The sequence below is a fragment of the Thalassophryne amazonica genome, chromosome 13, assembly GCF_902500255.1.
Source record: "Thalassophryne amazonica chromosome 13, fThaAma1.1, whole genome shotgun sequence".
Lineage (NCBI taxonomy): Eukaryota > Metazoa > Chordata > Actinopteri > Batrachoidiformes > Batrachoididae > Thalassophryne > Thalassophryne amazonica.
The window spans coordinates 4,382,088-4,409,014 of NC_047115.1; the positions used below are offsets into that span (position 1 = coordinate 4,382,088).

The following is a 26,927-nucleotide window of genomic DNA, read 5'->3' on the forward strand; positions in this document are numbered from 1 at the left end:
TGGATTGGCCAGACAGATGGAGACTCACTTTCTAAGTGTGGAAGTCCATGATTGAAGGAGGGGGAACGTTCCCCGTGTTCTGGGCGTCCATCCAAACCTGTGTGGCCCACACTAAATAATGACTCAGATGCTGCAATAGAATCACTCTTCATCATGATGGCTGGTAGTGTGTGTGTGTGTGTGTGTGGGGGGGGGGGCGTCAGGTCCTCCTCACTATAGTAGAGAAGTTAGCACCCTCCTAATGACAGGGTAGCTGTTCCTCCTAATGATGGGATGGATCTAAGCAGTTTCAGTCTTTTGTTCATGGTAATGAGTCATTCACGTCATCAGGAGAGTCGTCAAGGGAGCCATCAGGGGAGGCTTCCATCCCATCATCAGAAGGGACAGCTACCCTGTCATTAGGAGGGTGCTAACTAGAGCACAGTAGGTGCTAATTAGAGCTATTGTTTAGTCACTAGCCTATAGCAGTCGGCCTCTCGGTAGGAGGGGTCTGGTTAGGTTAAAACTCCAGCTTTTGTTGGCTTCTGGTTTATTCTTCTCTACAAGAGTCAAGACAGAAGTCAGACTACCAGAGCAAGAATTTTAGCTGAGGAAGCTTCTGTGATTTGAAGCGAAACGTCCTCACATCAAGCAACCCAGTCCAGTCAAAGATCCAAGCTTCTCTACTACGGAAACCACCTGGACAACTGAGAGCCTACACAGAAACGTCCTCCTCACTATATTCCCAGGAAGGTGCTAACTGCTCTGTGAGAAGAAGAGCAGAAGCTGCAGAAGGCTGGACATAAAAAAAGGAATGACTTTAAATGAGCAAATTCAGAGGCTTGGTTGTAATCTTAGACAGGATCAGGTCATGGCTACCCTTTTTGCTGTAGCAGTTAGGGCTTCAGCAGGTGGGCACTTAGGTGATTTTGATGTCAGCATTGCAGAGGGCATCTCCGCTTTAATTAAGCCTGGACAGTGTAGCCAATCTGTCAGTCAATGGCATAGAAACACAACTGAAGCAAGTGTCTTCTGTGAGTGCTTGTTTAAAATGCTAATGTCCAAGACATGATGGGCATAAAGTATGGCCATCATCTGGGCTCAGAGGTGACAGACAGCTGCATGTGTGCACCAACGCAGTAGACATTTGTGTGTGTGTGTGTGTGTGTGTGTGTGTGTGTGTGTGTGTGTGTGTGTGTGTGTGTGTGTGTGGCACTAAGGGAGGCACACTCAATGACTAATGCCCAGGTGTCACAATTGTAATGGTCAAAAATGGGGTTCAGCAAGCAAAAAGGCACTCACAGGGTCTCAGAGTTATACCCAGGTGTCACAATAGTAAAGACCACTGAGCAGAAACACCCACAGCACCTCAAAATGTCACCTCAGTGTTACAACTGTAAAACACCAAATGGCAGAGTAGCTTGGAACGCACTCATAGTACAGCAGGCAAACACAGCCTGTGAAAACAACTACTACAAGAAAGGAGCATGAACCACTCTCAACAAGCAGGATAAAGTCAGCCCATATGGAAAAAACTACCAGTTTATATATGGAAAGCATCATGTCTTTCTTATATAAATTAAGCAGTATTGTCTTTATAAGACTACTATATATTATGTAAAATATCCAACTGATTATGGCCCCTTTCATATCAGAAAGAACACATAAATCATATAATCGATTTTCAGACCCTTATATCAATACTATATGTTTTATATATGCATTTTATCATTTTAGATTTGTATTATTGTATTATTATTGTACTAGTTTGTACTAGTAAATAATTCTATTTTTTCAATTCAATTTCAATTTATTTTCATTTACATATCGGCAAATCACAACAGGGTTACCTCAAGGGTAATTGTGGGTAGTGTAGTTCAGGTTCACTTTTGCAGGGGTCAAATTAGTACGTGCATGTGCAAGTTTGTGCACATATTATTCGAGCAGTGCACGTAATTTTATACTGCACTAGCACTGGTGCAAGTAACTTTATCCAAGTTTTATCAACTATAAGCACCAGGAGAATGAACCAATAAAGGAATAAATAAGGAAAAAAAACAATTTCCAGTGTGTTGTCTTCGTCGTCCCTGCGTTTTATGACTCTCACACACGGAGCGAGTTGCTGTGCTCTATTTGTTGTGGAAAGATGACAAACGTCGCCAGCGGTACCATCCGTGGGTTCACAACATCCTCATGAGACGTTTCCAATTCGGGGAGTTTCATTATTTGCTGCAGGAGCTGCAGCAAATAACTGGAGCTGCAGGAGCTCCAGTTTGAGGACCTCCTGTCCCGTTCGCGTGCGCACATGTAAACAAAGAAAAGAAAAAAAAAAAAAAACTGGCGGCTGCTGCAGTTCCTCGCTCTCTCTACCCTCAAACTCTGTCATCATTGTGTTATAAAACCAGTTACCATTTGTTTTATTATACATCTGTGTAGTTAATAAAATTACTTTCACGGACGATTAGATCACGTGCGCATGTGAAAAAAAAAGAAAAAAAAAACTGGCTGCCGCTGCGGTTCCTCGCACTCTCTTCCCTCAAATGGTGTCATAATTGTGTTATAAACCAGTCACCATTTGTTTTAGTATACATCTGTGTAGTTAATAAATAATCTTCACATACGATTAATTCGCAAGCACACGTGGAAAAAAAAACAAAAAAAAAAAAACTGTCTGCCGCTGCTGCTGCTCTCCCCTCAAACTCTCCCCAGAGAGGAAGAGTCTGACACATCAGAGGAGGAGTTTTAAGGTTGATATAAGACTGACTTTTGGTTGTGCAAGTAACTTTTTTGGTGCAAGTAATTTTTTTTTGTTACTAGCACCAGCGCAAGTAGGTTAAAAAATGTATTTCGACCCCTGATTTGGACGTTACACTGTTATCCTCCGCTTAATAATAATAAAAAACAAAAACGGACTAATTTTAACATTTTATTTCTTTGTGGCTGACAGGCTAATTTAATCATCAAGACTCGGTGGGGGAGAGGAGCTCTCATGGTGCAGCTATGCGTACAGAGGGATGTTTCTTCACCGTTTACTAAACGAAAAAGCTGCTGTCAACTCTAAAGTCCACTTTAGAGTAGTTTAGATTCATATTGGCCAGTGTCATAATAGACTGTTGCAATGCTGCGTGCCATTGGTCTAAATCAGTGGCCTCTTTAAAGATATACAGTAGTGTTCAGAATAATAGTAGTGCTATGTGACAAAAAAAAGATTAATCCAGGTTTTGAGTATATTTCTTATTGTTACATGGGAAACAAGGTACCAGTAGATTCAGTAGATTCTCACAAATCCAACAAGACCAAGCATTCATGATATGCACACTCTAAAGGCTATGAAATTGGGCTATTAGTAAAAAAAAAAAAAAAAAAAAAAAAAAAAAAAAAAGTAGAAAAATGGGTGTTCACAATAATAGTAGCATCCGCTGTTGATGCTACAAACTCAAAACTATTATGTTCAAACTGCATTTTTAGCAATTTTTTGCAAATTTTTTTTTAACTAGTATTTAGTTGTATAACCACAGTTTTTCATGATTTCTTCACATCTACAAGGCATTAATTTTGTTGGTTTGGAACCAAGATTTTGCTGGTTTACTAGTGTGCTTGGGAACACTGTCTTGTTGAAACACCCATTTCAAGGGCATGTCCTCTTCAGCATAAGGCAACATGACCTCTTCAAGTATTTTGACATATCCAAACTGATCCATGATAGCTGGTATGCGATATATACGCCCAACACCATAGTAGGAGAAACATTCCCATATCATGATGCTTGCACCACCATGCTTCACTGTGAACTGTTTTTTCTCTGGGCCCCTCCCCAATCGGACCGGGAGTGACATGTTTAGCCGCATGTTCTCCTTGAATTGCTGGCTGGCTGAGTGGTGTCCAAAAAATGAGGTGGGCTTCATAGATAATTGGCAAAGCTTCTGGGGAAAACCTGGTCTTGTTAGGAGAGACGGCATCCATCCCACTTTGGATGGAGCAGCTCTCATTTCTAGAAATCTGGCCAATTTTCTTAAATCCTCCAAACTGTGACTATCCAGGGTTGGGACCAGGAAGCAGAGTTGTAGTCTTACACACCTCTCTGCAGCTTCTCTCCCCCTGCCATCCCCTCATTACCCCATCCCCGTAGAGACGGTGCCTGCTCCCAGACCACCAATAACCAGCAAAATTCTATTTAAGCATAAAAATTCAAAAAGAAAAAATAACATAGCACCTTCAACTGCACCACAGACTAAAACAGTTAAATGTGGTCTATTAAACATTAGGTCTCTCTCTTCTAAGTCCCTGTTGGTAAATGATATAATAATTGATCAACATATTGATTTATTCTGCCTAACAGAAACCTGGTTACAGCAGGATGAATATGTTAGTTTAAATGAGTCAACACCCCCGAGTCACACTAACTGTCAGAATGCTCGTAGCACGGGCCGGGGCGGAGGATTAGCAGCAATCTTCCATTCCAGCTTATTAATTAATCAAAAACCCAGACAGAGCTTTAATTCATTTGAAAGCTTGTCTCTTAGTCTTGTCCATCCAAATTGGAAGTCCCAAAAACCAGTTTTATTTGTTATTATCTATCGTCCACCTGGTCGTTACTGTGAGTTTCTCTGTGAATTTTCAGACCTTTTGTCTGACTTAGTGCTTAGCTCAGATAAGATAATTATAGTGGGCGATTTTAACATCCACACAGATGCTGAGAATGACAGCCTCAACACTGCATTTAATCTATTATTAGACTCTATTGGCTTTGCTCAAAAAGTAAATGAGTCCACCCACCACTTTAATCATATCTTAGATCTTGTTCTGACTTATGGTATGGAAATAGAAGACTTAACAGTATTCCCTGAAAACTCCCTTCTGTCTGATCATTTCTTAATAACATTTACATTTACTCTGATGGACTACCCAGCAGTGGGGAATAAGTTTCATTACACTAGAAGTCTTTCAGAAAGCGCTGTAACTAGGTTTAAGGATATGATTCCTTCTTTATGTTCTCTAATGCCATATACCAACACAGTGCAGAGTAGCTACCTAAACTCTGTAAGGGAGATAGAGTATCTCGTCAATAGTTTTACATCCTCATTGAAGACAACTTTGGATGCTGTAGCTCCTCTGAAAAGAGAGCTTTAAATCAGAAGTGTCTGACTCCGTGGTATAACTCACAAACTCGTAGCTTAAAGCAGATAACCCGTAAGTTGGAGAGGAAATGGCGTCTCACTAATTTAGAAGATCTTCACTTAGCCTGGAAAAAGAGTCTGTTGCTCTATAAAAAAGCCCTCCGTAAAGCTAGGACATCTTTCTACTCATCACTAATTGAAGAAAATAAGAACAACCCCAGGTTTCTTTTCAGCACTGTAGCCAGGCTGACAAAGAGTCAGAGCTCTATAGAGCTGAATATTCCATTAACTTTAACTAGTAATGACTTCATGACTTTCTTTGCTAACAAAATTTTAACTATTAGAGAAAAAAATTACTCCTAACCATCCCAAAGACGTATCGTTATCTTTGGCTGCTTTCAGTGATGCCGGTATTTGGTTAGACTCTTTCTCTCCGATTGTTCTGTCTGAGTTATTTTCATTAGTTACTTCATCCAAACCATCAACATGTTTATTAGACCCCATTCCTACCAGGCTGCTCAAGGAAGCCCTACCATTATTTAATGCTTCGATCTTAAATATGATCAATCTATCTTTGTTAGTTGGCTATGTACCACAGGCTTTTAAGGTGGCAGTAATTAAACCATTACTTAAAAAGCCATCACTTGACCCAGCTATCTTAGCTAATTATAGGCCAATCTCCAACCTTCCTTTTCTCTCAAAAATTCTTGAAAGGGTAGTTGTAAAACAGCTAACTGATCATCTGCAGAGGAATGGTCTATTTGAAGAGTTTCAGTCAGGTTTTAGAATTCATCATAGTACAGAAACAGCATTAGTGAAGGTTACAAATGATCTTCTTATGGCCTCGGACAGTGGACTCATCTCTATGCTTGTTCTGTTAGACCTCAGTGCTGCTTTTGATACTGTTGACCATAAAATTTTATTACAGAGATTAGAGCATGCCATAGGTATTAAAGGCACTGCGCTGCGGTGGTTTGAATCATATTTGTCTAATAGATTACAATTTGTTCATGTAAATGGGGAATCTTCTTCACAGACTAAAGTTAATTATGGAGTTCCACAAGGTTCTGTGCTAGGACCAATTTTATTCACTTTATACATGCTTCCCTTAGGCAGTATTATTAGACGGTATTGCTTAAATTTTCATTGTTACGCAGATGATACCCAGCTTTATCTATCCATGAAGCCAGAGGACACACACCAATTAGCTAAACTGCAGGATTGTCTTACAGACATAAAGACATGGATGACCTCTAATTTCCTGCTTTTAAACTCAGATAAAACTGAAGTTATTGTACTTGGCCCCACAAATCTTAGAAACATGGTGTCTAACCAGATCCTTACTCTGGATGGCATTACCCTGACCTCTAGTAATACTGTGAGAAATCTTGGAGTCATTTTTGATCAGGATATGTCATTCAAAGTGCATATTAAACAAATATGTAGGACTGCTTTTTTGCATTTACGCAATATCTCTAAAATCAGAAAGGTCTTGTCTCAGAGTGATGCTGAAAAACTAATTCATGCATTTATTTCCTCTAGGCTGGACTATTGTAATTCATTATTATCAGGTTGTCCTAAAAGTTCCCTAAAAAGCCTTCAGTTAATTCAAAATGCTGCAGCTAGAATATTGACGGGGACTAGAAGGAGAGAGCATATCTCACCCATATTGGCCTCTCTTCATTGGCTTCCTGTTAATTCTAGAATAGAATTTAAAATTCTTCTTCTTACTTATAAGGTTTTGAATAATCAGGTCCCATCTTATCTTAGGGACCTCGTAGTACCATATCACCCCAATAGAGCGCTTCGCTCTCAGACTGCAGGTTTACTTGTAGTTCCTAGGGTTTGTAAGAGTAGAATGGGAGGCAGAGCCTTCAGCTTTCAGGCTCCTCTCCTGTGGAACCAGCTCCCAATTCAGATCAGGGAGACAGACACCCTCTCTACTTTTAATATTAGGCTTAAAACTTTCCTTTTTGCTAAAGCTTATAGTTAGGGCTGGATCAGGTGACCCTGAACCATCCCTTAGTTATGCTGCTATAGACGTAGACTGCTGGGGGGTTCCCATGATGCACTGTTTCTTTCTCTTTTTGCTCTGTATGCACCACTCTGCATTTAATCATTAGTGATTGATCTCTGCTCCCCTCCACAGCATGTCTTTTTCCTGGTTCTCTCCCTCAGCCCCAACCAGTCTCAGCAGAAGACTGCCCCTCCCTGAGCCTGGTTCTGCTGGAGGTTTCTTCCTGTTAAAAGGGAGTTTTTCCTTCCCACTGTAGCCAAGTGCTTGCTCACAGGGGGTCGTTTTGACCGTTGGGGTTTTACATAATTATTGTATGGCCTTGCCTTACAATATAAAGCACCTTGGGGCAACTGTTTGTTGTGATTTGGCGCTATATAAAAAAAAATTGATTGATTGATTGATTGATGTACAAGAATAGTGTGACAGCGGTGAGATGCGCAGTCGGAATGACAGACTCATTCAAGGTGGAGGTGGGATTACACCAAGGATCAGCTCTGAGTCCTTTCTTGTTTGCAGTGGTGATGGACAGGTTGAGGGATGAGATTACACAGAAGTCCCCATGGACTATGATGTTTGCAGATGACATTGTGATCTGAAGTGAGAGTAGATAGCAAGTTGAGTCTACTAGTCTGGAGAGGTGGAGATATGCTTTGGAGAGAAGGGGAATGAAAGTCAGGAGAAGCAAGACTGAGTACATGTGTGTGAATGAGAGGGAGCCCAGTGGAATAGTGCAGTTACAAGGAGTAGAAGTGATGAAAGTAGATGAGTTTAAATATTTGGGGTCAACTGTTCAAAGTAACGGAGAGTGTGGTAAAGAGGTGAAGAAGAGAGTGCAGGCAGGGTGGAGTGGGTGGAGAAAGGTGGCAGGAGTGATTTGTGACCGAAGAATATCAGCAAGAGTGAAGGAGAAAGTTTACAAAACAGTAGCGAGACCAGCTATGTTGTACGGCTTAGAGACGGTGGCACTAACAAAAAGACAGAGGGCAGAGCTGAAGATGTTGAGATTCTCTTTGGGAGTGACAAGAATGGACAAGATTAGGAATGAACATATCAGAGGGACAGCTCAGGTGGGACAGTTTGGAGACAAAGTCAGAGAGGCGAGACTGAGATGGTTTGGACATGTGCAGAGGAGGGACCCAAGGTATATAGGGAGAAGGATGCTGAGGATGGAGCCACCAGGCAGGAGGAGAAGAGGGAGGACAAAGAGGAGGTTTATGGATGTGCTGAGGGAGGACATGCAGGTGGTTGGTGAGACAGAGGAAGATACAGAGGACAGGGTGAGATGGAAATGATTGATCTGCTGTGGCGACCCCTAACGGGAACAGCCGAAAGACAAAGGATGGATATACAGTGAGGAAAATAAGTACGAGGTCTGTTAGAAAAGTATCCGACCTTTTTATTTTTTTCAAAAACCTGATGGATTTGAATCACGTGTGCTTGCATGAGCCAACCTTGAACCTTCGTGCGCATGCGTGATTTTTTTCACGCCTGTCGGTTGCGTCATTTCCTTGTAAGCAGCCTTTGTGTGAGGATGGGTGGAGTCTCTCTGTGTTTTTTCTTTGCAAGGAAATGGCGGAACGACTGGAGCAGCGCAACTGCATCAAATTTTGCTAGAAACTGGGCGACAGCCAGGTGGAAACCATTCGGATTATTCAGACGGCTTTCGGTGACGATTCTCTGGGCATCACAGAAATTAAGGAGCGGTACAACAGGTTTAAAGACCTCCGCACAACGGTGGAGAGCGCGCCACGCTCCGATCGGCATCAACACGCTGAAATGACCGGATCATTTCCAAAGTGAACGCTGTGGTGATGCGGGACCATCGTGTGATTATCCGAGAAATTGCGGAAGAGGTGGACATCAGCACTTTTTCGGCACATTGCACTGTGAAAGAAGATTTTGCCATGAAAAGGAGCGGCGGCGAAATTCATTGGCACGAAGCTGATTGCGCAGCAACAGCGCCTCCGGGATGAAGCCTCACAGGACATGTTGTAACATGTCCAGCTCATCCACAATTTCTCGGATAGTCACACGACTGAAAAGCCACCGAAAGCCGTCTGAATCTTCCGATTGGTGGACGAGGTTAGGGTTAAATCACGCATGCGCACGAAGGTTCAAGGTTGGCTCATGCAAGCACAGTTGATTCAAATCCATCAGGTTTTTGAAAAAAATAAAAAGGTAGGATACTTTTCTAACAGACCTCGTATTTGGACACCCTGCTATTTTGCAAGTTCTCCCACTTAGAAATCATGGAGGGGTCTGAAATTTTCATCTTAGGTGCATGTCCACTGTGAGAGACAATCTAAAAAAAAAAAAAATTCGGAAATCACAATGTATGATTTTTAAATAATTAATTTGCATTTTGTTGCATAAAATAAGTATTTGATCACCTACCAACCAGCAAGAATTCTGTCTCTCACAGACCTGTTAATTTTTCTTTAAGAAGCCGTCTTATTCTGCACTCTTTACCTGTATTAACTGCACCTGTTTGAACTTGATACCTGTATAAAAGACACCTGTTCACACAATCAATCACACTCCAACCTAGCCTTTTCATTTCTTGGCTCCTTAATGCCAGCTATACTGGCTAAGAAATGTGTAAATTTGGCATATCTGTGGTAAACAGTTACTGTGGGAGAAACCTCTGAAATATGGAAAAAACATTTTGTGGTCGAATTTTATTAGAAGAAAAGCTCATGTGGGCAGTAAATAAAACTCTTCAAACTGATTCCATTTTGAAGGTATTGATATCTACTTTATGTGTTATAAATATGACCTTTATGAAACTCCTTCCTGGTTAATTTAAGCATCCAATTATGGCTAATTTGTGCACTTGCGAATGTATTTCTTGTGCTGAAATGACAATTTCATTTTAATTGTGTGCACACACTGCATTCATATGATTCATAGCACACCCCAGAATGCTTGCACATAGATCTGCCAGGGGATTCCTCAAGGTATCCACGGTTACTAGGCTTATATCTCATCATCATGTCTTCTGACAGCCATAATTTTTGCCTAAAAAAATGGCAGACCCATGCACACTAAATTGGCCATATCTCAGAAACTACTTGGCCTACAGGCCTCAAACTTCAGATTTGTTGTTCTGAATAGTCTGGGAATATTTGATTTAAATTTGAAGAAAATCTGAGAAAGTGCATGAGGCCCTCACTGAATTGACATGGAATGACCCTATTTTAAGAAATACTTGATTTGTCCCAATCAGGAACATTTGCTGTGCAGACAACCTAAATGTAGATGCGCTTCAAAAACTTCCATTCATGAGCTGAACACCATGAAGTCCACTCAGAAAACATCTCTGTTCTTCAAAATTGGAAGTGTCCTCGACCAGAGGTCAAAGCTGCAGAAGAGAACTTCATCTGGTCCAAAGAATCCAGCATAACATCACCTGCTTCTAAATAAAAGGCTCTTTAAACAGCAACTATTTTATTATTTTTTAAAAAGCTGTTTCATTTTATATTTTAACAATAAATGAATGGATCATTAAAAATATCCACGAAATCAAAGTTAAGTCAAAAGACATTTGCACAGGTTGAAGCTCTCCCCTTATTGTGCACAATTTTAAAACATTCACAATCAATAGTCAAAATCATATTTTAGAAATGACTCTGGCCTAATCACACAGGGGTCAAATTAGTACGTGCATGTGCTAGTTTGTGCACATATTATTCGAGCGGTGCACGTAATTTTATACTGCACTAGCACTGGTGCTAACCCTTTATCCAAGTTTTATCAACTATAAGCACCAGGAGAATGAACAAGTAAAGGACTAAATAAGGAAAAAAAAAAAAATTTTCCAGTGTGTTGTCTTCATCTTCCCTGCGTTTTATGACTCTCACACAGAGTGAGTTGCTGTGCTTCATTTGTTGTGGAAAGCTGCCAAACTTCGCCAGTGGCACCGTCCGTGGGTTCACAACATCCTCATGAGACGTTCCCAATTCGGGAAGTTTCATTATTTGCCAGCTCCAATAACTGGAGCTGCAGGAGCTCCAGTTTGAGGACCTCCTGTCCCGTTTGCGCGCACACATGTAAACAAAGAAAAGAAAAAAAAAAACTGGCTGACGTGGCGGTTCCTCACTCTGTCTACCCTCAAAATCTGTCATCATTGTGTTATAAACCAGTCACCATTTGTTTTATTATACATGTGTAGTTAATAAATAAAATAATCTTCACAGATGATTCGTTCGCGCGTGCACGTGAAAAAAAGAAAAAAAAAAACTGTCTGCCGCTGCTGCTGCTCTCCCCTCAAACTCTCCCCAGAGTGGAAGAGTCTGACACATCAGAAGAGGAGTTTTAAGGTTGATATAAGACTGACTTTTAGTTGTGCAAGTAACCTTTTTTGGTGCAAGTAATTTTTTTGTTACTAGCACCAGTGCAAATAGGTTAAAAAATGTATTTCAACCCCTGTCACAAGATTAAAGGCAATCACAAATTTTGATGTAATTACAAGCTGAAATGACTCAATTAAAAAAAAAAAATCATCATGAGGTTTATGTCACAGAAATCCTACTTTACAATCACAGTGCAGTCATTGTTAAATTATTTCCTGTTGCATTTATAATAAACATTTGTATTTACAGTCTCTGTTTTGGTTTTCTATGGTTGAAATGAGACACGAATAATCTACCAGACTTGGGGGGGAAAAAAGTACAATTTCTATGCTATTTTATTTGTCTAAAAATAAATGTCCAAGGTTCCTTATGTTAAACAAGAAATTATCTAATCTGAAATAACAGGTGGTTTTAATTTACAGATGAAGAAAGGTTTCTAAAGAATTTTATTTATTTATTTGCTATTTTAATTACAAGTGTTCTAAACGTTTTTTTTTTTACAGTAATCAGAAATTTTGAGGTAAAAAAAAAAATTTGCAAGGATTTTTCTTCAGAAAACTGTATAAATGAGCAGCCCTGTGACACGTTTCTGTTTTGTATAGATCAGTGGTTTCTGCCACTAGTCTTCCTGTTACTGTCCTGTTCGTTCTGGGGGTTTTGTGAGTTCTGTTTAGATTTGAGTTTTATTTATATACTTCCTTTTTGCTTATTGGATGTTTTGTCACTGCTGTTAGTGTCTGTCAGGTATCCTCCCTTGTGGGCTTTCACCTCCCTGCTGTGTTGCTGTGTTGTGCACGTTGTCTCCACCCTTAACCATATCTGGTGTGTCAAGTTGTGGTTAGGTCTGTTCTGTCAGTTGTCCTTTAAATTCTCCCCACTCTGTTGCATGTGATGTCTCTTTTGTCTGTCTCCTTCATTTGTGATATAACACCCTGTTGCTTTCTAGTTTTGCAGTATTTGTCACACTCTCTTCTGTGATCATGTCTTTGAATTTTTTGTGTTGAGTCTGCGTCTGGTTGTTTGTGGTTATTTCTTTTGTCTCTCAGTTTGATCACCTTGCTGTTTAGGTCTTCATTCAGAATGAGTTTTTATGTTGTAGATTCACTAGTCATTTGTGCAGTTCATGCTTCAGTCACCTTTGCTTATGTTAGTTCTTCTCTGCCGCCCTCTTGTGATTTGTTCTTTTATTGGTTCTTGTTGCAGCCAACTCAGACGTCACACGTTTCCAATTACCTGTGATTACCACACCTGTGCGTTAATGTGTTTGTGTATAGGGTGTCTATAAGGGTAAACCACACCCTTGACCTCTTTGCTTTGTGGGCTCATTGTGGTTTGTTACCTTTCTCCTGTGTTGCCAGTGGTTCCTTCCAGTTGTATTTGGGTAAGAGGTTTCGGTCCTTTTTGTTTTGTATTTTTGAATGCTCCTGTCACCTTCCTAATTCCCTTTAACCTGAGAGGTTGAAATTGTATTTTTGTTGGACTTGTCACCTCCTTGATTTTTATGTTTCAACCACATCTTTTGGATGAATAAATGTTTTTTGACTTCACTTTTTTTTAATACTTATTTTTTATTGGAGTTTTTGCAGTAACAAAACAAACAAAACATGTGGGTCACTGTTTACATTTAGTTTACATTCTGTGTGTATTCTAACCATTTTTTCCAGCATTTTAAAATGACATGTCCTTTAACTCTAAGAGAAAAGGTCAGTTTCTCCATAATGTAGATTTCTTCTATAATGTCCAGCCAGTGATTAAGACTTGGAGGGTCGGGTTTAATCCAGTTCCTTGTGATAGCTTTTTTCGATGCAACTGACAAAACTTTAAAAAGGTACGTCCTCTTTCTGAAAAAGCTCGTCTGTTAGAAGGCCCAGGAGATAAATTTGGGGATCCCTGGGAATTGCATATGAGAAAATACTTTGTGTTGTTTCAAATACAATGTCCCAGAAAAGTTTTAATTTTGTACATGTCCAAAAAAATGTGAGAGTGATTGGCATTCGAGTGACCACACTGTCTCCAACACGGCTGATCAAACCCTTGTACTTTAGCTGTAATTTGAGGAGTAATGAAGAAACGCATGAGGCACTTCCACCCAAATTCCCTCCACCTTTTGGAGCTTGTTGTGGTTTGTTGTGTGTTACACATCTTGAGCCAATCACCCTCTAACAGGACAATGCTGGAGTTCTTCTTCCCATTTAGATTTTATGTAAAATGTGTTATTACCTTTTTGTTTTTGCAGCCCTTTATAAAGTTTGGATACTGTTTTACCGGGTAAAAGTTTATAAGCGTCTGTGAATACTTTCAAAAAAGCATTATTTGTGCTGGGGGTCATCAGATTTAATTTCACCATTATAAAAATGACGAACCTGCAGATATCTGAATATGTCTGAATTATCCAAATTACATTCTACTTTAAATTTTCCGAAAGATTTAAAAGTATTTCCCTCAATAAATGCACACAGAGCTGATAAACCTTTTTCTTTCCAAGTTGAGAATGTGGAATCCAACTTGCCTGGTTGAAACCATAAAAAGAAGGAGAGTCAGACCAAAATGCCAACTGTCTTCGACAAATTATATTTTCTGATTATTGTATGCCATATAAATAAAGTGTTCTTTACAGTACAGTTTTTGCTATTTGGCTTGTTCATACTGTCTCCCAATAATGCCATTGGTGGTATAGGCTCTAAATCTATCTCAATTTGTTTCCATCCTGTTTCAAATTCAGGAGAACACCAACATGCTATATTTCTTAATTGGGCTACAAAATAATATTCTTTCAGCTTAGGAACAGCCAAGCCACCACTTTCTTTACATATTTGGAGTGTTTTAAATTTAACCCTTGGTCTGGCACCTGCCCATATAAAACGTGAAATTAGTTTGTTCCAAGTATTAAAATGTGAGACTGGAATTATAATGGACAGTGCCATAAAAAAATAAAAAATAAAAATCTTGGTAAAATATTAAACTTCACTGTCTCTATTCTGACCATCGACTAATGTCCTTCTGTATCGAGTCAGTTATTTTATTAAAATTTAAGGAAAAGAGATTATCAAATTCCTGTGTGATGAACACACCTAAATGTTTTAACTGTTTTGTGTCCCATTTTAGTTTGTATTGTTGTCTTATTAAATTACTAGGTTGATAGTCGATGGTCAAAACTTGGGTCTTAGTAATATTTAAGTGATAACCTGACAAACACCCAAACTCTTTTAGAATTGACATAGGTTTTGGAATTGTTTCATTAGGATTCTGTAGGTAAGTGATAATATCATCGGCAAACAGGGCTATTACATGTTTAGTGTTGGCTATTGTGATACCTTGAATTTCATCATTTTGTCATATTGCCTGAGCCAGATGCTCAATTAATAAAGCAAAGAGGGAGGGACTGAACCCACAACCCTGATTTCCCCTATACAACTGAAAACTAGGTATCAGATGGCCATTAATTTTGATTCTAGCTACTGGATTGTTATAAAGCGTCTGGATACAAGTAATAAATTTACTGTTAAATGCAAGTCGTTCCAGTACTTTGTATGAAAATGGCCAGCTGACCCGATCGAAGGCCTTCTCCGTGTCTAGGCTTACTAAGGCCATGTTCAGTTTCTGTTTCTTCGCTTCCTCAATAATATGCAGTGTTCGTCTTATGCTATCATGTGTTTGTCGACCTTTTATGAATCCTGTCTGGTCTTCGTGTATAACCTCCAGTAAATAGTTCTCTAGTCTTTTGGACATTATATGGGTAAACAGTTTGTAGTCTACATTCAAAATTGAGATGGGGCGGTAGGATTCGCAATATTCTTTGTTTTTACCTTCTTTGGGTATGACAGATATGATTGCCTCTCTCCAGGATGGGGGTATTTCAGCTCTGTCTAATGTCCAATTAAATGATTTTAGCAATAAAGGTGCAAGATCTTGTTTGAATAATTTATACAACTCATTAGGGTATCCATCACTGCCAGGCATTTTAGAGTTTTTAAAATGGCCAATTGCAGTATCTAATTCTTTTCTAGTAATGGGAGCGGTTAGGACTTCATTTTGCGTTATTCCTAGTGAAGGAAAATCTAGTTGGGATAAGTAATGAGTGATATCACTATCCATCACTGGGGAGGGGCTTGAATACAATTTTTCATAATATTTTTCAAAGATAGTATGGATTTGCTTTATGTCATGAGTCAGTTTACCTGAGGAGGGGTCCCTGATTCCGAGGACTGCATGTTTTTGCTCTTGTGTCAGAAGATGTCTCGCTAATATTTTTATTGCCTTGGGGCCTGATTCATAGAAGGTTTGTTAACAAAAGCTTAACCATTTTTCTAATTCTTCCTGGACTAAATCATTTATTTGGTGTTTAGTGTGTTTTATTTTATCTAACAATTTTTTGTCACTATTGTGTATTAATTCGAGTTCAAGATTTCTTAATTTTTTTCCAAAATTGTCGTATGTTTCTCTTCTCACCTTCTGTAAATAGGATGTCCTCGAAATGAGTTTCCCCCTCAACACTGCTTTAACTGTATCCCACACCATAGTTGGGCTCACTTGACCATTGTCATTAACCTTTATACATTCTGCTATTTCCTTTTTTATTTCTTTTACTATGGCTTCTTTATCGAGTATCCCAATATTTAATCTCCACAGAGTAACCTTGGGTATGTTACAGTCGCAGTGACAGATAGATAATGTGGTGGTCTGATATGTCAGATGTGCCAATTGAGCACTCCTTCACTCTGTGTCTATCAACATTACGAGGTCTATTAGAAAAGTATCCGACCTTATTATTTTTTTCAAAGACCATATGGATTTGAATCACGTGTGATTACATCAGACATGCTTGAACCCTGGTGGGCATGCAAGAGTTTTTTGACGCCTGTCGGTTACATCATTCGCCTGTGGGCAGTCTTTGAGTGAGGAGTCGCCCACCCTCTCGTCGATTTTTTTTCATTGTTTAGGAATGGCTCAGACTGCTGCTTTGTTTGATCAAAACTGTAAGGCACAACTGAGTGGACACCATTCGATAAATTCAGCTGGTTTTCGGTAAAAACGGCTTTTAACGGCTGATGAGAGATTTTGGTCTGGTAGTGTCGCCGCCGTAAGGACGGCCCACGGCGCCTGACGGCGATCTGCGCTTCGAGGTGGCAGCGTCTCGCCGTTTCAAGTTGAAAACTTCCACATTTCAGGCTCTGTTGACCCAGTAAGTCGTCAGAGAACTTTCAGAAGAAGTCGGCATGAGGAGTTTATTCTGACATTCCATTGTTAACGGACATTTTGTAATGAAAGAACGTGCGGACAGAGTCGCATGTCGGGCCGGACCCGACCGCGGGGGGTTGCGACAGGAAAAACACCTCCGTTGGAAACCTTAACGGACAAGTTGGAACATGCCCAAGCTGTTAAACAATTTCTCAGTTACTCACTTGTTGAAAGCCATCAAAAGCCGCCTGAATTTTACAAATGGTTTTCAACACGGAGGTGTTTTTCCTGTCGCGGCGCACACAGATTCACCGAGTCGTCACGGAAATGACGAATTTGCGCGCACGTCTTTCATTACAAAATGTCAAACAGTGGAATGTCCGCATAAACTCCTCATGCCGGCCTCTTCTGAATCTTCTCTGTTCTCTCACGACGTCCTGGGTCAACAGAGCCTTAAATTAGGATGAATTCAGCTTGAAACAGGCCGACGACGGCACCTGGAAGCACTGCACGTCGTCCTGCTCTGTGGGAAGTCCTTACAGCGACAGAAACACCCCATAATCTCTCATCAGCCGTTAAACTTTTCACCGAAAACCAGCTGAATTTCTTGAATAGTGTCCACTCGGATATTCCTCACAGGTCCAGAAAAAAGTTTGATAAAGCAACGCGCGCCGTCTCGAGCAGCGTGTGAAACAAAGGAATTCAGCCGAGAGGGCGGGACCATATCTCAGTCAAGGCCTGCCCACAGGGAAATGACGTCACCGACACGCGTGAAAAAACTCACGCATGCGCATGAGGGTTCAAGCATGATTAATCGCATGTCAATCAAATCCATATAGTTTTTTTTTTATAAAACTGCCGGTTAGTTTTATAAGATACTTCGTATTTAACAAAAAGAAATCAAGTGTTGAGTGCACTTTATGTGTGTGGGAGTAATGAGTAAAAACCTTGTCTTTAGGGTTCAGGTCTCTCCAGATGTCGCACAGCCCGGATTGTTTAATTAAGGCCCTCAGATCTTTGGATCTATATGTTTTTTGTCTTTTATAACTTGTGTCTAAAGAAAAATTTTGAATTGTATTCCATCACTGTTGGTGATAATTATATCAAAGAGCGATTTGAGAAATGTTCTATCACTTTCAGGTGGGACATAGACGTTAGCAAATGTGACCACCACATTATCCACCCTCCCCTTTACTATTATATACCTGCCCTCCTTGTCTGCAACTTTAGTGTCAGCTTCAAAATTTACAGAATTAGAGATAAGAGTTATCACCCCCCTTTGTCTGGTATTTTTACAAGAACTATAAAATGCATTGGTATACCCAAAGCCTTTAAATTTTCCATGCTCAGTCACTGACGTGTGCGTTTCCTGTAAGAAAGCAACCTGTATTGTCTTTTTTAATTTTTGTGAGAATCCTTTTCTGTTTTACTGGACCACTTAGACCGTTTACATTCAGAGATGCTATTTTTATGTCATTTAACATTCAGAAGCTGTAAAACTCTGTAATGCACATTTAAAACAGTGACCCCAAGTAACAAATGAACAATAACACAATATGGAACTGGAAAAAGCGTAACAAAACTTGACTTCCAAAAAGAAGAGTCACCTCCTCTGTTCGGACCCTGTTGGGGGGTCCAAGGGAAAGCCTCTCAGATGGAGAAGGCACAAAAAGGATAGCTGATGTGTCTGAGTAAACACTTCTATCCTATATGTCCAACTAAAAATAAGTAGTAAGGGTTGCCTTCCTTCCCACGTTTGTGGTTTAGCTGAAAGAAGAAAACAAAGCCAATGATTCGCTGCCCTTTAATCAAGAGGATGCTCTGCATCATCCTACTCATCTGTTTCTCTCTGGAAGCTCCGCAGTTTGGTCTCAACTCTTCGTGTCACTGCAAATCCGCCGCTGTCCACTTGCTGCCATCCCAGAAGCCCCCGGAGCCGGCTCACCGCGCTGGTCACGTTGTCCTCTGGGACAGGCACCTCCACATCCAAACCACGGCGCCGCAGCTCCTCGTAGACGTGCTGCTCGCTGCTGTAAGTGCGCGCGCCCGACTCCCAGTGTATCCTCAAATTGGTGAACGGGGTTTGAAAACGCACTCCTTTTTCTTTGAGTGTTTTCTTGATCATGCTGTATTCCTTGCGCTTGGCCACGATCTCTGGAGGATAGTCGTGATCGAAGTAAATAGAGTTAGAGCCCACCTGAACTTTATTCTTTTTCCACGATTCTCTCAAGACCAGCTCCTTCGTTGAATATTCCAGGAAATTGACAATGACAGCTCTTGGAGGGGCGCCGGGAGGTGGTTTGCTCGCCAGGGAGCGGTGGGCGCGCTGGATCCTCAGGTCACGAGGTATTTGCAGGTGTTTGCAGCAGCTCTCGATATACTGCGGGATGGGCTTATTTTTCTCGATGCCCTCTGGCAAGTTAAAAATACGGACATTATTCCTGCGTGACCTTGATTCAATATCAGTAGCTTTAAGCTGAAGTTCTCTCTGCTGCTCCAGACATGTGCACAGTAGTTTGGTGGCTTCTTCAGCCCAGCTCTCCACTTGCGTTGTTCGTGATTCTGCGCGCCAGGCTTTTGATTTCGCTCATGGCGCTGTCCAGCTTACCGTTAAAGTCTTTGCCAAATCTGTCCAGCTTTTCATGTATTTCTTGACTTAGTTTATCCAGGTTAAGCGCAGTGCTGCCTTAAAGTTCCTCTCTCAGCTCTTTTATTGCTCTCAGTACCTCAGAGTCTGTGTCTGGCGTGGCGTTGTTGCTAGCTTTAGCTTGGTCTGAGTGTGAGCTAGCTTTAGCAGATGAAGTGTTCTTTTCTGGTTGAGATTTAGGCATTTTGGCTTTGTTTTCTAGTGAATATAATCCCTAGTAACAATCTTGTCCAGTTTAAGAATAAAAAAACTTCGATTTTGGGATGTTCAAGTTTAAAGCGGGAGAGACGTTCTCGACACGTCACGTCTGACAAGCGGCAATGCGCACTCCCGTCAGAAGCGTCAGTTTCGCTCAGCTTTTGATGTGACGCTTCTGACGCCTCTAAAAACCAACACGTCTCACTGAAAATAATGCTTTTTAGACCAATTTGTGACGCCTCTGACACTTGCAACACGTCCAGTGTGAAAGGCCCTTAAGACTCGACCTCTCCTCTGAGCATGCGTGCATTGGAATAATCCAGATGTTAAGCACCACCGTCTAGCGGTCTGGAGGAATGAAAGAAAACATTTATTTCCCCTGTGGCCTGTGAGTTGTGTGTTTTGGTACTCACTCTGTATCTGTGCTCCTTGTGGATGCTGCCCAGGAAACACTGCATGCACAGAACACACGTAGGATCTGCTGCACACTCCCTACACACACACAAACCAATTAACAGATTTAAGTCATTTATTCATTTAAAGGCAAGACTTGGATTTGAACTGTGATGCGTGAGATGGTTTAAACAGCTCTACAGTAAAAATCAGTCACCTTGAGAAGCTCACCGACAGATTTGTTTGTGTCTCGTCCTATCTTTAATATGGTAAGTGTGTGGTCTTGTGTTGCAGTTAAGGATGGGACTGATCCGAACCGGTATCAGCTTTCACTACCAAAGTAATTCAAGTATCAGGAAATACCGATACAACCTGCGGCATTTTCTCATATTGGAGAGAAGTCTCGTCTGTGAAACCTCTCAACTGCTGCTGGGTCCCTGCTGTTTGCTGCTGAGCGTGAGGAGGTGAGGGGGAGGTTTCTGATCTGAAGCCAAGCTGTTTGAGAGAGTTCTCTTCCACAAATGAGGAGCAGTGTTCTAGCCAAATTTCCGCCCAGCTTTCAGGTTCAAGTTGTCTGTGCCGCTGAGCACAGATTTTCCGGAAAATTAACAATTGTTGCTGAAAAATCAGCCTCTTCAGTGTCCCAAGCCGAAATAACAGCTGCTCAGAGAACAGCTAGACAGAGTTTCTATCTGCTGAGTAGGAAAAAAAACTCCATCAAAATTCTTCAGTATTACACCAGAGTTCCTCGCGTGAGTGTAGCTGATGATACATTTAGAAATTCACAGTTAATTTTACAGTTGAAAGGCTTCATGTTTCCAAAAAGTTCCAAATTTGCTCTTAGCAGGAGAGCCAGTGAGTGCGAGAGAGACGGGACTTAATTTTAACTTCTAATTTTTACTCTGTACCACTTGCTTTGACAATGTAAACATGTTTCCCATGTCAACAAAGCTCCACTAAAATTGAAAATTATATAAGAGTATTTTATTCTTTCACGAAAACATCAAGTCTAGGCTTGCATCTTAGATGTGCCTTCTGGCAAATTGTAGGTGAACTTTCAGGTCTCCTTTTTAAGAAAAATCCTCCTCTCTAAAGACTTATTCATGAAGCTGTATAACTGAGAATACAAAATATACTCATAAAATCAACAATGATGATAATAGTAAGTAGGAAGTTTCTAGACATCCAACTTCTCACTGCTGCAAGGCAATCTTGTAAGGATTTTATGTGAACAAGATTACCAGCAGTTATCGGCATGTATAACTGAGTATCATCAGCACAGCAGTGAAAGGTAATCCCAAAACACCGCAATATGTGCCCAAGGGGTGCTATATAAAGGGAGAAAAGCAGGGGGCCTAAAACGGACTCCTGTGAAACCCCAAATTTCATGTCACTAAGGTTAGAGGTTATGTTGCCTCTACTGGTGGTTGGCTCTCACTGTGGTATTGTATCACTTCCTATTCCGGAGCACAGCGGTGTTTTGCTGTATTTGTTAGCTGTTTAATCTGCGCAGTTAGACTGATGTAGTTACCTAGATAACGATTTGTTTCACAGTGTAATCTTCACGTGCCTTAACTAAAGCACTCCCTCTGCTGAATCACCTCTAAATTATTTACACATTATTCACTTTGTGTGTTTGTAGGAATCCGCTAGCTTAGCGCAGCTACTAGCTCTTAGCCGGTTTAGCATGGCGGCTTCTCCTGTCTCTCCCGCACTTTTCTGCTCTGGGTGTGAAATGTTTAGTTATTCCTCGGCCTCCTTTAGCAGTAATGGTACTTGTAATAAGTGTAGCTTATTGGTACCTTTGGAGGCCAGGCTGGGCGAATTGGAGATTCGGCTCCGCACCGTGGAAAATTCTACAGCTAGCCAGGCCCCTGTAGTCGGTGCGGACCAAGGTAGCTTAGCCGCCGTTAGTTTCCCTCTGGCAGATCCCGAGCAGCCGGGAAAGCAGCCCGACTGGGTGACTGTGAGGAGGAAGCGTAGCCCTAAACAGAAGCCCCGTGTACACCACCAACCCGTTCACATTTCTAACCGTTTTTCCCCACTCGACGACACACCCGCCGAGGATCAAACTCTGGTTATTGGCGACTCTGTTTTGAGAAATGTGAAGTTAGCGACACCAGCAACCATAGTCAATTGTCTTCCGGGGGCCAGAGCAAGCGACATTGAAGGAAATTTGAAACTGCTGGCTAAGGCTAAGCGTAAATTTGGTAAGATTGTAATTCACGTCAGCAGTAATGACACCCGGTTACGCCAATCGGAGGTCTCTAAAATTAACATTGAATCTGTGTGTAACTTTGCAAAAACAATGTCGAACTCTGTAGTTTTCTCTGGGCCCCTCCCCAATCGGACCGGGAGTGACATGTTTAGCCGCATGTTCTCCTTGAATTGCTGGCTGAGTGGTGTCCAAAAAATGAGGTGGGCTTCATAGATAATTGGCAAAGCTTCTGGGGAAAACCTGGTCTTGTTAGGAGAGACGGCATCCATCCCACTTTGGATGGAGCAGCTCTCATTTCTAGAAATCTGGCCAATTTTCTTAAATCCTCCAAACCGTGACTATCCAGGGTTGGGACCAGGAAGCAGAGTTGTAGTCTTACACACCTCTCTGCAGCTTCTCTCCCCCTGCCATCCCCTCATTACCCCATCCCCGTAGAGACGGTGCCTGCTCCCAGACCACCAATAACCAGCAAAAATCTATTTAAGCATAAAAATTCAAAAAGAAAAAATAATATAGCACCTTCAACTGCACCACAGACTAAAACAGTTAAATGTGGTCTATTAAACATTAGGTCTCTCTCTTCTAAGTCCCTGTTGGTAAATGATATAATAATTGATCAACATATTGATTTATTCTGCCTTACAGAAACCTGGTTACAGCAGGATGAATATGTTAGTTTAAATGAGTCAACACCCCCGAGTCACACTAACTGCCAGAATGCTCGTAGCACGGGCCAAGGGGGAGGATTAGCAGCAATCTTCCATTCCAGCTTATTAATTAATCAAAAACTCAGACAGCGCTTTAATTAATTTGAAAGCTTGACTCTTAGACTTGTCCATCCAAATTGGAAGTCCCAAAAAACAGTTTTATTTGTTATTATCTATCGTCCACCTGGTCGTTACTGTGAGTTTCTCTGTGAATTTTCAGACCTTTTGTCTGACTTAGTGCTTAGCTCAGATAAGATAATTATAGTGGGCGATTTTAACATCCACACAGATGCTGAGAATGACAGCCTCAACACTGCATTTAATCTATTATTAAACTCAATTGGCTTTGCTCAAAAAGTAAATGAGTCCACCCACCACTTTAATCATATCTTAGATCTTGTTCTGACTTATGGTATGGAAATTGAAGACTTAACAATATTCCCTGAAAACTCCCTTCTGTCTGATAATTTCTTAATAACATTTACATTTACTCTGATGGACTACCCAGCAGTGGGGAATAGGTTTCATTACACTAGAAGTCTTTCAGAAAGCGCTGTAACTAGGTTTAAGGATATGATTCCTTCTTTATGTTCTCTAATGCCATATACCAACACAGTGCAGAGTAGCTACCTAAACTCTGTAAGTGAGATAGAGTATCTTGTCAATAGTTTTACATCCTCATTGAAGACAACTTTGGATGCTGTAGCTCCTCTGAAAAAGAGAGCTTTAAATCAGAAGTGCCTGACTCCGTGGTATAACTCAAACTCGCAGCTTAAAGCAGATAACCCGTAAGTTGGAGAGCAAATGGCGTCTCACTAATTTAGAAGATCTTCACTTAGCCTGGAAAAAAGAGTCTGTTGCTTTATAAAAAAAGCCCTCCGTAAAGCTAGGACATCTTACTACTCATCACTAATTGAAGAAAATAAGAACAACCCCAGGTTTCTTTTCAGCACTGTAGCCAGGCTGACAGAGTCAGAGCTCTATTGAGCCGAGTATTCCTTTAACTAGTAATGACTTCATGACTTTCTTTGCTAATAAAATTTTAACTATTAGAGAAAAAATTACTCATAACTATCCCAAAGACGTATCGTTATCTTTGGCTGCTTTCAGTGATGCCGGTATTTGGTTAGACTCTTTCTCTCCGATTGTTCTGTCTGAGTTATTTTCATTAGTTACTTCATCCAAACCATCAACATGTCTATTAGACCCCATTCCTACCAGGCTGCTCAAGGAAGCCCTACCATTATTTAATGCTTCGATCTTAAATATGATCAATCTATCTTTATTAGTTGGCTATGTACCACAGGCTTTTAAGGTGGCAGTAATTAAACCATTACTTAAAAAGCCATCACTTGACCCAGCTATCTTAGCTAATTATAGACCAATCTCCAACCTTCCTTTTCTCTCAAAAATTATTGAAAGGGTAGTTGTTAAACAGCTAACTGATCATCTGCAGAGGAATGGTCTATTTGAAGAGTTTCAGTCAGGTTTTAGAATTCATCATAGTACAGAAACAGCATTAGTGAAGGTTACAAATTATCTTCTTATGGCCTCAGACAGTGGACTCATCTCTGTGCTTGTTCTGTTAGACCTCAGTGCTGCTTTTGATAATGTTGACCATACAATTTTATTACAGAGATTAGAGCATGCCATAGGTATTAAAGGCACTGCGCTGCGGTGGTTTGAATCATATTTATCTAATAGATTACAATTTGTTCATGTAAATGGGGAATCTTCTTCACAGACTAAGGTTAATTATGGAGTTCCACAAGGTTCTGTGCTACGACCAATTTTATTCACTTTATACATGCTTCCCTTAGGCAGTATTATCAGACGGCATTGCTTAAATTTTCATTGTTACGCAGATGATACCCAGCTTTATCTATCCATGAAGCCAGAGGACACACACCAATTAGCTAAACTGCAGGATTGTCTTACAGACATAAAGACATGGATGACCTGTAATTTCCTGCTTTTAAACTCAGTTAAAACTGAAGTTATTGTACTTGGCCCCACAAATCTTAGAAACATGGTGTCTAACCAGATCCTTACTCTGGATGGCATTACCCTGACCTCTAGTAATACTGTGAGAAATCTTGGAGTCATTTTTGATCAGGATATGTCATTCAAAGCGCATATTAAACAAATATGTAGGACTGCTTTTTTGCATTTACGCAATATCTCTAAAATTAGAAAGGTCTTGTCTCAGAGTGATGCTGAAAAACTAATTCATGCATTTATTTCCTCTAGGCTGGACTATTGTAATTCATTATTATTAGGTTGTCCTAAACGTTCCCTGAAAAGCCTTCAGTTAATTCAAAATGCTGCAGCTAGAGTACTAACGGGGACTAGAAGGAGAGAGCATATCTCACCCATATTGGCCTCTCTTCATTGGCTTCCTGTTAATTCTAGAATAGAATTTAAAATTCTTCTTCTTACTTATAAGGTTTTGAATAATCAGGTCCCATCTTATCTTAGGGACCTCATAGTACCATATCACCCCAATAGAGCGCTTCGCTCTCAGACTGCAGGCTTACTTGTAGTTCCTAGGGTTTGTAAGAGTAGAATGGGAGGCAGAGCCTTCAGCTTTCAGGCTCCTCTCCTGTGGAACCAGCTCCCAATTCAGATCAGGGAGACAGACACCCTCTCTACTTTTAAGATTAGGCTTAAAACTTTCCTTTTTGCTAAAGCTTATAGTTAGGGCTGGATCAGGTGACCCTGAACCATCCCTTAGTTATGCTGCTATAGACTTAGACTGCTGGGGGGTTCCCATGATGCACTGAGTGTTTCTTTCTCTTTTTGCTCTGTATGCGCCACTCTGCATTTAATCATTAGTGATTGATCTCTGCTCCCCTCCACAGCATGTCTTTTCCTGGTTCTCTCCCTCAGCCCCAACCAGTCCCAGCAGAAGACTGCCCCTCCCTGAGCCTGGTTCTGCTGGAGGTTTCTTCCTGTTAAAAGGGAGTTTTTCCTTCCCACTGTCGCCAAGTGCTTGCTCACAGGGGGTCGTTTTGACCGTTGGGGTTTTTACGTAATTATTGTATGGCCTTGCCTTACAATATAAGGCGCCTTGGGGCAACTGTTTGTTGTATGTATCAAATGCAGCACTGAGATCTAACAGCAACAGAACCGTAGTGGTGTCTGAATCCATTGTAAGCAGAAGATCATTCACCACTTTAGTGAGAGCCGTATCTGTGGAATGATATTTTCTCAAAGCAGACTGCAGTGGCTCAAAGAGATTATTCTCAGTAAGATAGTCTACGAGCTGCAGTGACACCACTTTTTCCAGAATTTTAGAGAAAAATGATAGATTTGATATCGGCCGATAGTTTTTCCAATACACTAGGGTCAAGATTAGGTTTCTTTTTTTTTTTTTTATGATTGGCACTTTGTTTTTTGTCAATACAACATACAGAACATAGCGAGGCAGTGAAAGAACTGTACACCACTACGCAGAAACAAAAGAAAATGAAATAGATAAAAGTATTAACATACTTAGAGTATTAAATACTATAGAAACAATAAATAAATAAATATATATAAATAAAAAAATTTAATAAATACCCAGTGAGGATGAGAGCATTGCAAACAGCAGTGAGTGTGATGCATCAAGAGTCGTGTCGAGTCCTTGGTTTAAGCTTTAGCCTACAAGGTTCCTATTTTTTTTTTTTACTTCAAGTTTGAACATGCTTTATTTACTAGCTGATTATTTATTCTCTAAATCGGCAGTAAATTCCGTTTTCAGAGTTTATTCATTTATACTTATATGTAACTAAAACTTGGATTAATTCTTAAGCAAATTTAAACTAAATGAACCGAGGACACGGCTCAAATCCCTCAACTCGAGAGGTAAAGGTTTTAAGAGAACACTCCCACACTAATTGTATTTAGTCCAACCACCCTAGCATCATAGACATTTAACCTGAAGTTCCTATAAAGGAGAAATAGGCACTCCATTTGAGATAGAAACAGTCCATTCTGTCCAGTAGTTTATATCAAAGGCGTTCCAATGCAGCTAGTTTGCCCAGCTCCCTCAGCCACTGAGCCACCGGAGGGGCTGTTGGAGATTTCCAGTAGGATAAGTTTCTTCCCAACAACAAGTCTGAGTCCATTCCTTATCA

General features: G+C 40.6%; 1 protein-coding gene across 7 annotated transcripts in view; it reads right to left on the bottom strand.

Annotated features, from left to right (window-relative positions):
* The window catches only part of ubr2 (ubiquitin protein ligase E3 component n-recognin 2), a 256,169-nt gene that overhangs the window by 211,246 nt on the left and 17,996 nt on the right, over window positions 1-26,927 (bottom strand). For all 7 annotated transcript variants that reach the window (XM_034185748.1, XM_034185745.1, XM_034185746.1 and 4 more), the window contains exon 3: window positions 19,902-19,980. In XM_034185748.1, coding sequence (XP_034041639.1) covers window positions 19,902-19,980 — 79 coding nt within the window. The remainder of the gene's footprint in view (window positions 1-19,901; window positions 19,981-26,927) is intronic.